Raw genomic sequence first — 11,871 nt, forward strand, 5'->3', positions numbered from 1 at the left:
TTCTAATGGAGAAGATAGCAGATATGCTGTAAATCAGAACATTTAAGATAGAGAATTTTGGATAGAAAGTGACTTTAAGGGGATGAAACTGTTGGAAAGAACTTTGTAAACTGTAGAGTATTATAAATCCATTAACTGTAATTAAAATAACTATAATAGAGAGGGATCTTAACCATTTTATGAGTTGGCGACATATCTTTGATCTAAAAAAAAATAGAAATCTATTTTCCTTCATTTTATTCCTTCTTTGCCTTAGTTCAGGAGTTTATACAAGTTTATACAAAGTCATGTCCCAACAAGAAATTCAATATTCTTGGGATAGCTTGGTGGCTAAATGGATAGATAACCAGGACTGGAGATGGGAGGTCTTGATTTCAAATTTGACTTCAAACACTTCCTAGCTATGTGACCTTGGGCAAGTCAATTAATTCCAATAGCCATTAACCCTTATTGCTCTTCTATCTTAGAACCTATAATTAGTATTGATTCCAACACAGAAGGTGAAGGATTTAAAAGAAAGAAAATTCAGTGATTTTTAAACTAATCCTCATTCATGAACCACTATCTTAACTGTCAAATGCCATTTTAATTTGGGAAATTACAGAACATCCTGGTAGAGCAACTCTACATGTGTGTTGAATTTCTGTGGAAGTCCGAGAGATATGAGCTTATCGCCGATGTCAACAAACCCATCATTGCAGTCTTTGAGAAACAGAGAGATTTCAAAGTATGTTTAGAAAATATTCAATACTGAATTTAAATTCCTCACTTTGAACTAATCTATTACTTAAGATAAACTATTTTGTATTATAATCAAACTGAATGAAACCCTCCAATTTAAAGTCGTATCTATGTGTGCTTGTATGTCTTCCCTTTCCTGATTTTAGAAATTATCAGATCTCTACTATGACATTCATCGGTCGTATCTGAAAGTTGCAGAAGTGGTGAATTCTGAAAAACGGTTGTTTGGTCGCTATTATCGGGTGGCATTTTATGGACAGGTAAGTGAAAAGGAAACAATTTACTTACATAGCAGTAAATCTCATTTAATTTATTAGATTCTGGATTTATTTTTTATTCTTTTTTTAACTTATTTTCCCCTACATTGTAGTTTTATGAACTTACCTAATTGAGAGCCCAAGTGGTCAAAAAAACTCCATTTAAAAATTTTTTAGAGAAATTTCAATCATCCCTGGAGATAACTGGAGATCCTATGAAGTATCACAAAACTAGAGCTGTGAATATGTGGCTTGAAGTCACTCTAATTTCTTTTCTTTTTGATTTCTGCTTCCAGACTACCACTGTTTTTATATAAAAGCTAGTATAAAAGTTTGGGATCCTGCCTTGAACATCAACCATTTTAAAGCCCTAAGATATGAGTTTATATTATAAACTATAGACAAGACTTGACATGTTTTGTTCTTCTAAAAGCCAATCTGCATTAGCCTTAAAATGAAGCTATTCATGCATGCATCCTGAGTTTTCCCAAGAAATCAGAGAAATAGGAATGGAATTAAACAAGATCATTATTTTTATGAGGGATGGTAACAACCATATTAGCTTTCAGGGAACTTGTCTCAAAGCATTATCCCTATAAATAAGCATCTACACCCTTATTTATCCCATTAAATGTGGCACACTAGGCTTTTTCCTTGTTTTTTCCCTTCCCACTTCAAGCACTGTTCCCATGTGTTGTTCCTCCTTTACTTCAACTCAACAAATAGTGAATAAGAACCTACCATGTGCAACATGATACACTACATTCTTGAACTAAAAAGATCTTTGTTTATCATAGTCTCTACTCTAGGGGGAAAAAATCCTTTATGGTATAGTGGATATTTCCCTTCTTTCCACAACTTCCATTTATTACTGGAGACGTCAACCCCAGCTTGATCATTCAGGATCACTTTTATTGTGTCTTTGGGAGAATTGCCTCTCCATGAACCTCCAAGTATTATTAAGGAGCTAAATTATGATCGAAAAACTCTTTTACATAAAGGAGTAAAGCATCAAAATCAATGAGTAACCACATATTTTATTTAATAATATAATTAACTTCTATTTGACCAAAGCATTCCTCAATCATTCATTCAACAAACATTTATCATATGAGAACACTGTTGGGCACTGAGAAAAATATGCAATTTAGATAAGACATAACCATTTTCCACAGGAAGCTCACAGTCTACAAGTTATAAACAGAAATTACTATAGTACCTGAAATCATATATATTTTTAATTGACCACATGAGGTCCAAGAGGGAAGCTCATTACCAATCAACTACATGGAAAAGGTGAGACAGGATTTTGGCTTTAAAGTTTGTAACTCAAACAGAATCTTTGTAAGACAGCAGAAAAGAAATTGATGGAAAACAGGAGGGAGGGAATTGAGAGGATGTCATGTGATCAAAAAGATAACCAAAGACCCGTTGAGGATTGCAAAGACAATAAACCATTCAGATTTCCATTACATAGTTAGCCAAGAGTTGAGTGGGAAATGGTAAAAAGCAACAAGCAAAGATAAAGAAAATATATTTCCAAGTCTAGGAAACAGTATGAACAGTCACAGAGGCAGAAAGAACACCAGAGTTTTGGGTTTGAGTTTGGGTTTTTCTTTTTCAAACCCTTACCTCCTGTTTTAGAATCAATACTAAGTATTGGTTCAAAGGCAGAAGAGTGATAAGGGCTAGGCAATGGAGGTTAAATGACTTGCAGGGTCACATAGCTAAGAGGTATCTCAGGCCACATTTGAATACAAGACCTCTGTATCTAGGCCTTTAAGGCACCTAACTGCTCCAATGCAAGACATTCTTGAGGAGCAAAATATTAGAATGCAATACTATGAGATAAAACTAGACATGTAGGATGGTGTCAATAATACCCTTGAATACCCAACAAGAAAAAGAGTGGGAACTTGACTCATGGGAAATAGGGAGCCCCTAAGATTTTTGAGCAGTGGAGTGAAATGATTATATGTGTGTGTGTGTGTGTGTGTGTGTGCGTGTGTGTGTGTGTGTGTATGTGTTAGGAATAGTAGGCTCTCATTAGCACCAAGGGCAGACTGAAATAGGAAATAGTAGAAACAGAAAAACCTGTGGAACACCAGTAACAATATGAAATAGAAGTTAATTCACCTGAGTTTCTTCTTTGTCATTCCAGCATTCTAGCACTATCTAGGGGAGGGGACATTGGGAGAGGTAGGATGGTTGAGAAAGGGATAGAGAAAGACAGAAACAAAGACAAAAAGAGATGGAGAGAAAACAGGGTCAGGCACAGGCAAATCAAACACTTTGCCTAATTTATGGAAGGCAGTTCTGTGCCAAGGGATGATTAGGGGAAAGGGAAGACAAAGATAGTCCCAAGTCTGTAGCCAAAAATGAACCTTTGTGAGGCAACAGAAAAGAAATTGATGGATAATGTGTGTGTTGGGGGGCATGGGGTTGAGAAGATGGGTGGTCAACAAAGTGGCCAAAGACCTACCAAGAAACCCAAGATGATAAATCATTCACATTCTCTATACATGATTAACCAAGAGTTGAGTGGAGAATTATTTTAGCCCTTCCTTTAGATGATCTGTCTCTTCTTTAAAAGAGGTAGAGGGAAATCATTAATATCCAACATATATAAAAATGGTTCCCAATCCTTACATATTCAGTTCCATCTATAAGACTCAGAATGAGTAAACAGGTTGAAATGAATCCTACTGCTTGCTAATTGAATTTAATGCCCACATTTGCTCTTTTCTCCTCTTGGTCTTGATGGTTCCAGGCTGTGGTAAGTTCTCTGTCCCTATGCATGCTCTAATACTGCTCACACATCCCAAAATGAAGTTTTTAACTGATTCTTAACTTCCCCTTTTTTGTTACTTAGTATTTGAAATCAAAGGTGAGATAATCCTGCTGCCATTCATTTATGAATCATCCTGCATTTATTAAACTAAACTTTACTTTTTCCAGTTCCTTGAATTACAAAAATGTATCCATTGATTCATGTATGCATTGCCTTTTTTTGAACTTTATTTATCCAAATAAATACATGTGTGCATAAACATAAATTAGCACGTATAACTGGTCTAAAGTTTTTAGGTACCAGTTCTCTGGTTACTCTACTGGTAGTCTAATGGCTATGCTCCTCAAAGGAGCACTCTAGCATAGTAGCAATTGTATAAGCCTGGCTGGCAAAAGACCTTCCAGTTGGGTTCTAGTCCTGACTAGCCAGCAGGGTTTCCTTGAGCAAATCACTTCATTTCTTCTTACCTCAATTTCCTCATTTGTAAAATGAATATTGGCTAAGATGATCTCCAAGCTCTGTTTGAACTCTGAAATTCTACAGTATTTCAGAGTTTGAGGGAAGTGTCCAAATTTATCTATTCCTCAGCTGAAATGCCAGTGTTCCTGTTGTTCTCCAGAGATAGGCACCTCTGAAGGTGGGAGTACTCTACTTTCATCCAACTCTATCTTGACCATTTCTTCTGGTCCTCATGGAGGAGCAATGGGAACACAACTTTTTTGGTGAGAGATCTTCTCCATATTAGGGAGAGAATTTTCTCACTGGCTTATTGCAAAAATTCACAGAGATAAGTAGCATTCAGAAATCATGAGTTCAAGAGTTAGAAAAAGAACTTAAAAATCCTCTAATCTGACCCCTCATTTTACAGATGAAGAAACTGAGTTTCAGTGAACTTAAGTAAGTTACACCAAGGACACACAAAAAGTAAATGGCAGAACTCGGGTTCAAACCCAGGTGATCTGAGTCCAGATCAAGGTTCTTTACATCACCTCTATTCTGTCCCCTGTCCCAAACTTAAAACACTGCTGGATACTCCAACAAAGTTACTCAATTCAAATAGCCCTGTAGTTAAATACCAGATGAATAGCAAGACAGCCAGAGAAATTAGTAAGATCATCCCATCTTCCCATCTAGAATAAGTAGCAAACATAGAAAAATAATAATTTATAGCAATACCTTCTGAGAGAGCTATGGGAAACATTTTTTTAATTCCAAGTCATAAACAAGATGGACTCCAAGATAAAAAGGAACCATGTAAATTTAAATAGAGCCTTTCTGAATTTAAAAAGAAAATACGCACATATAGAAATGTATCTTGTTGGTTTTGTTCTTTTAAACTCTTACCTTCTGTCTTGGAATCAATACCGTGTATTGGTTTCAAGGCAGAAAAGTGGTAAGGGCTAGACAATGGGGTTTAAGTGACTTGCCCAGGGTCACACAGCAAGGAAGTGTTTGAGGCCAGATTTGAACCTAGGACCTCCAGTCTCTAGACCTGGCTCTCAATCCACTAAGCCATGCAGCTGCCCCCTAGAAATGTATCTTGTGGAAATAAAAGACTAGATTTCCAAGCCAAAGTGGAGAAGGACAAAGGTGGGACAAATAGTCTTGTGTAAAGCACATCAAGTCTAAGCAAGCTCTCATTCCAAGGACAACACATACTTAAAGCTTTGTTGAAAAGACAGAATCTCAAAATAAAATGCTTTTCTTGTCTGTCCGTTGTCTGCCATTATACAAATATGTTTTGACCAGTGTATACTTTTTTGTAATTCTTTAAATATCACCTCCCTCCCCACTCCACACTCACAACCCCCATTGGAATATTTTCCACTTTCATATATGTTTGGGGTCCTGACCATTTAATCCATCTACTAAAAGAATACCTGTAAACCCTTACACTAAAGGGAGTTGGGTCGGGGAGGTAATGGGGATACGATTGAGATGATCTCATTTTAAATGTTATTAAGTCATAAATGTATAAACTTTGTTTTTTATCAGATTTCTGAATCACACATCCTGATAATATCTTCTGACTTTTATTTTTGCCTTTGGGTTAGGTTGTTGTTGTTTTGTTTTTGTTTTTTTGATGATAACCTAATTTCCTAGCTGTATCCCCCAAACATGCTTATTGTCTTATTAGAAAATGTTGACCAACTTCCAAAAACTGAAATATGCTTTGCTAAGATCACAAGTGTTCTGAGACCAGCAGGGGTGTGCCGGAGCCAGTTGTTGAGTTTCCAATATGAATATTTTTATCTCAGAAAGTAGCAAACACTACAAATCAGGGCTTTATTATTTAATTAGTTGGCTAGAAAACAAGTGATAGAGAACATGTTAATTATGCAGATTCAACCTAAAAATGCCTCATGAGGTCCTGGATTCAAAACTGGCCTCAGAAACGTGCTAGCTATGTGACCCTGGGCAAGTCACTTTAACCCTAATAGCCTAAAAAATAAAGTGTGTTGAGAATACCGTGGTTTTTTTTTTTCTTTTGAAGAAGCAGTTGTTAAACATTTACCAGCAGCACTCCCCTAGCAAAAAAGCCCAATGTTGTGCAGGATGAAAATTTAGCTTATTCTGAGCAGGTGTTTTCCTAAGGCACAAACAATTCCAGCCTCAATCATCATTGTTCAAATTGCACTCAGATACCTTTCCCAAAGGACCAGACGCAAAACAGGAGTGGCAGCCTCCTCCCTTAGGCAAAAAAGAATAGGAGCAGCCACACTCGGTAACAAATGCAAAACCCAGAATAGATAGCAATAATCCACAGGACCTGCAGAGAATGAGGGCTGCAAGCAGAGAAGATGAAGCCTGTGAACTCTTGGATATCACTAATCCCCAGGGACACAAAGCGCTCCTCTTTCATGATGTTGCTTTATATGTAACTGTAACATTCACCTGGAATGGCAAGAACAAATGCCTTGAAATCATATTACAACAATCATGGCAACATATGTTTCATAAGCTTATTGCTTTGGCAGAGACACTGGGGGAAATGTTGTTTGCATCCCTCATGGAACTGTTTTAATTTTCTAGGATCTGCTGAGCTATTTAATATTAATCGAGTGTTTGTTGTGTACTAGAGATGCTGTAGAAAGCAGGTCGACGATTCAGCGCCTTTAGTACTCAGGACATGCACAGAATACATTTCCCATCCCATCCCATCACGCGTCTTCTCTTGCCCTCTTGCACTGTGTATGTCAGTTCATCTCTGCAGTTTCCCTGAGGTTCAGATGTCTGGCATTAATGAATGAACAGCTGGAACAAAACAGCCACTCGGATCAATGAGGACCTCCAGCTCTTTTACTCTGTCTGGGCAAATAAGAGAGTGCCCAATGCAGAAGCTGAAGGGCCAGGTGCCCTTAGAATCCTTACATCAGGAGGGAAGACGGAAATGAATGAATTGCAGGAATTTTGTCCCACTCTGATCTCAGTAGGTCTCTCCATTTTAGAGACTCTTCTGCATTCAAGCGACTCCACATGGATTCTCAACCATTTATCTGCTGTACAAATTCCTCCTTTCCTCTTTGCTCTCAGAGGGTTTGGGTGAATAATCAGCCTTGTTGCCAACAAATACTAAACCAGGATTATTCAGAAATTCTATAAATATAGAAACTCTATTTTTAAAAAACCATGGTTGATTATGTTTTATAGAAGAATACAAAGGGCTAGGGGCAACTAGTTGGCTCAGTGGAATGAGAGCCAAGACTAGAAACAGGAGTCTTGGGTTCAAATATTACTTTACTTTCGAGCTGTGTGACCCTGGGCAAGTCACTTAACCCCCATTGCCTAGCCTTTACTGCTCGTTTGCCTTGTGTCCATTACACATAATGATTCTAAGATGAAAGGTAAGAGTTTAAAAAAAAAGATGCTAGGGCTCCTCCATTTCCTAAGACTTACAGCAGCCACCATCATCAATGAGAATGGACAAAGAGAAGATCCTCAAGTATTTAAAGATATAGGATTTTTTAAATTGGCAATGACCCCAACATATGTTCATTCCCCTTTGCAAACTGGACTCAACTATTGTTGTTCAGTCATTCAGTTGTGTCTGACTCTTCATAACCCTGCAGTCTGCAAAGGTCTATCCTCACAACAACCTTGTTAGATCTAGTTTTAAAAATCTTCATATTTGAAAATGAGGGCACTGAGATTCAAAGGATCTAATTTGCCCGTGACTCTAGGGTCCATAAATTTAAAAACAGAGCTGGGGGGAGCTAAGAGAATTAGTGGACAAAGAGTCAGACCTGAGGAGGGAGGTCCTGGTTCAAATATGTCCTCAGATACTTCTAGCTCTGTAACTATTGGAAAGTCACTTAACCCCCATTGCCTAGCGTTTACAACTTTTCTGCCTTGGAACCAATGTACCATATTGATTATAAAAGGGTTAAAAAGAAAAAAGAACAGAACACTAAACCATGCCTTTTGACAAGAGTCTAAGACTCTATACCCAAAACCAACTGGCTTCATTGCATGAGCCCTTACTTGAGAGTCAGGAAGACTTGAATTCAAATCCTGCTACAGACACTCTCTGTGTGATGCTGAGCAAATCATTAAACCTCTCTCTCAGCCTCAGTTTCTTTTTGTGTAAAATGGAGTGAATGGCGTGTAAAAAAATCAACTTCATAATTCTGTTGTCAAGAACACATGAAATAACATATGTAGAGTGTTTTACAAAGTTTAAAATTCTATATGATAATGAGATCATTGCATGCTGGTTATTACCATTATTGTAGTTCTTATTACTAGCCTGCAAAATTGCCATGATCATAATGAGACAAAGTTAGGAAAGTAGAAAAGCAGCATATTGAAGTAGATGTGATACTGGCTTTGGGATCCAAAAACCAAGATCAGATCCTGGCTCCATTCCATGCCACCCATGTAACCATTTAGGACATCTCTCAGCCTCAGTTTCCTCATCTGTAAAATGAAAGCAGTTGTCCAGATGAGCTCTGAAGTTCCTTCCAACCATGAAATCCTCTGATGCTTTGGTAAAAGCATGATTATCTGACCTTCTGTCAGCTCAAAAGGTCTTTTAATTTTTAATTTTCTATCCTACGTAATGCAATGTGCATTAATGTCCCCATAATATCTTCTGATTTCTCTCCAAACTGTCTCATTTGATCACTTAATCAGCTTCCATGGGATTGTGTATTTTGTCTAGACAGATGATTCTAAGATCTACATATTCAGTCCTCCTCTCTCTCTTCAGCTCCAGTCCTACTTTACTAGCTATGGTTCACTATGGAACATCTTGAATTGGATCTTATTTTTCAGTCATTTTGGTCATATCTGACTCTTTTTTGACCCCATTTGGGGTTTTCCTGGAAAAGATACTAGAGTGGTTTGCTATTTCCTTCTCCAGTTCATTTTATAGATGAGGAAACTGAGGCAAACAAGGTTAAGTGATTTGCCCAGGGTCACACAGTAGTATCTGTGGCCAGATTTGAACTCGGAAACATGAGTCTTCCTGACTTCAGGTGTAGCATTGTATCATCCACTGTGCCCCTTAGCTTCCCATTGGTGTACAAATGAACAGAAAGGGGACAAAGTGTGTCCTGTTCAGTACATAGCTGGGACCTCACAGTTTCCTGATTTGAAATGGGGTCTTGCAATCTGCTCACCATCTTGAGCCATGGAACAAAAGAGAAACCAAGTCCTGCGATATTCCATCTTTCCTATTTGCACATTTATTATTTTATGAAAAAATAATAAAACTGAAGTGTCTTGAGGACATGGTCCTAAGGGATCAGTGAGTTTTCAATGGACAGCTATCTTGGGAAAAAGCTAATCTTGGCTTGCCATATCAATGGCACATCAATGTCATACACTGATACCTGCTTTAAAAAAAAAAAAAAACCCTGACCTTCCATCTTGGAATCAATACTGTATATTGGTTCCAAGGCAGAAGAGCAGTAAGGACTTGCCCAGGGTCACACAACTAATGTCTGAGGCCAGATTTGAACCCAGGACCTCCCATCTCTAGACCTGGCTTTCAACCCACTGCATCCCATGCATTTTTAAAGTCTCTACTACATAGTGGTCTATCTGTTATATACTATAGTGCATTTATTTTTATGCCTTTGATACATATATGATTATAATTATTGTGTGTACACTAGCCTTTATGTACATATGGATATGCAAAATTGTTATTATCATTTAAAAATATGACTATAACAGAATGGAAAGCAAGCATGCCTTAGAGTTAGGGTTCAACACATATTGGCTGTGTGTCCTAGGATAAGTCCCTTATCTGCTCTGAGTTGGCGTAGATTCTAAGGGAACCTTCCTTCTCAGAATTCCTTACTCCAATTAAATCACAGATCTGTCCTCCCAGATATTTTTGTGTTTATGTATATGTGTTTTGTATACATGTGTAACAATTAATAGTGTTATGCTCCAGGGTGTAGTAAGGATTCTTGAATTCAGAATTAGAAAAGCTAGGTTTGAATCCTGGCTATGATGCTACAATTTGTTCCATCCCTGCCATAAAACGGAATGAATTATTTTTCATTTGGAGTATATCCCATTTTCTCCTTTGTAAGATCAATAGTCTAACTTGGTTTAAATAGGTCAGTCTTTTTAATGATTTCCAAGAAATCTCTTCTTCCTGAAAAAAAAAAAAAAAAGACTGGGAAAATCACCCCATAACAGAGAAAAGACTGAATGTTCCTTTTCATGTCTCACTGACAAAATATTAGGATAGCCATATGGCTCAGTGGATAGGGCACTTAGTAATACAGTCAGGAAGAATCTTCCCGATTTAAAATCTGGTCTCAGACACTTCTTAATTGTGTGACCCTGAGCAAGTCACTGAATGCTGTTTGCCTCAGTTTCTTCAATCTGGAAAAGGATCTGCGGAAAGAAATAGCAAGTCACTCCAATATCTTTGACAAAAAAAAAAACCTCAGATGGGGTCATGAAGACTCAGAAATGACTGAAAAATGACTGAACAAAAGCAAAACATTTCGTTTCTATGCAAAATAAACCAAATAAACAGACCTATGACCACTAGAATTCAGTTATGACCACTTTTTTTTATCCCACATACTTCAGCAGGTTATCTTAATTTCCTTAGGGTGAGGGTGCATAGCATAGCAAATAGAACACTGAACTTGAAGTTGTGAAGACGAAGCCTGTGAGCTATATGAGACTAGATAATTCACTTTTTAGAACTTTAATCTCATGGACAACATGAGAGTAGTAGTATCTACTATCAGCACCAAATGAAATACATAGATAATTTTATAACAACTTTTAAAAATAAATGAAAATATTTATTTTAGCATAACTTATTGATATAGTATAATTATAATATTATATAACATGATATTATGTGATATATAATGTGTCATTATATGATAAAAATAAGTTTTAAAGTTTATGAAGTTCTAAATACATAGATAATTTTTATTGTGTTACCTATGTGACAGGCATTATACTAAGGACTGGAGATGCAGCTATGAAAACAAGATAAACCCTGCCCTTGAGTAATTTATACTTCTAATAGGAGTAAATAATGCGTGTTGGGTATTGGTGGCTAGAGAAGTACTCTATAGATGCCAGTATCATCATCATCACAGTAATTCTAAGCTTCAACATTTCCAAAAAATGGTGATTTTTGTCAGTGTGGGTCCTCCTCCCAGAAGCTCAGATCAGAACATCACTATGCCTTCAATTCTAATTTCATGAGTTTCTGGGTTCCTTCAAAGTTTATCCCTTCAGCCCTACTTTCCAACATGAACTCCAAATCTAGCCAAATTAATTCTCCCTTGCCATGAGTTCCATCCTAGGAATTTTTCCAGTCTGCCTAAATATATTCCAGTAACACAGTCTGAAATGACCCAGTCTCTCCTACACCACAGTGATCCATCAGAAGAAGACTTTAATGAAGAAAATGCTTTATTATATTCTTTGAAGGCAGGATTGTCATCCTTATTCTACAGAAGGAATAACAGTGGTAGAGTCAAAAGATCTGAATTAAAATTTATACCCACATATCCTTGGGCAAGCCACCCCCTGGATTTCAGTTGTCATCAGTAAAGCGAGGAGGTTGGACCAGATGGTCTCTGAGGTCCCTTC

The 11,871-nt window shown here is 37.2% G+C and overlaps 1 protein-coding gene across 17 annotated transcripts in view; it reads left to right on the top strand.

The window, feature by feature from the left end:
- DOCK10 (dedicator of cytokinesis 10) overlaps positions 1-11,871 on the top strand; it is a 375,674-nt gene that overhangs the window by 346,148 nt on the left and 17,655 nt on the right. For 16 of the 17 annotated variants that reach the window (XM_056807144.1, XM_056807148.1, XM_056807150.1 and 13 more), the window contains 2 exons: positions 605-727; positions 888-1,001. In XM_056807144.1, coding sequence (XP_056663122.1) covers positions 605-727; positions 888-1,001 — 237 coding nt within the window. Of the gene's footprint in view, positions 1-604; positions 728-887; positions 1,002-11,871 lie in introns of those variants that run through there. The other variant, XR_008913927.1, reaches the window with a different exon arrangement.

Source organism: Monodelphis domestica, chromosome 8, assembly GCF_027887165.1.
Source record: "Monodelphis domestica isolate mMonDom1 chromosome 8, mMonDom1.pri, whole genome shotgun sequence".
NCBI lineage: Eukaryota > Metazoa > Chordata > Mammalia > Didelphimorphia > Didelphidae > Monodelphis > Monodelphis domestica.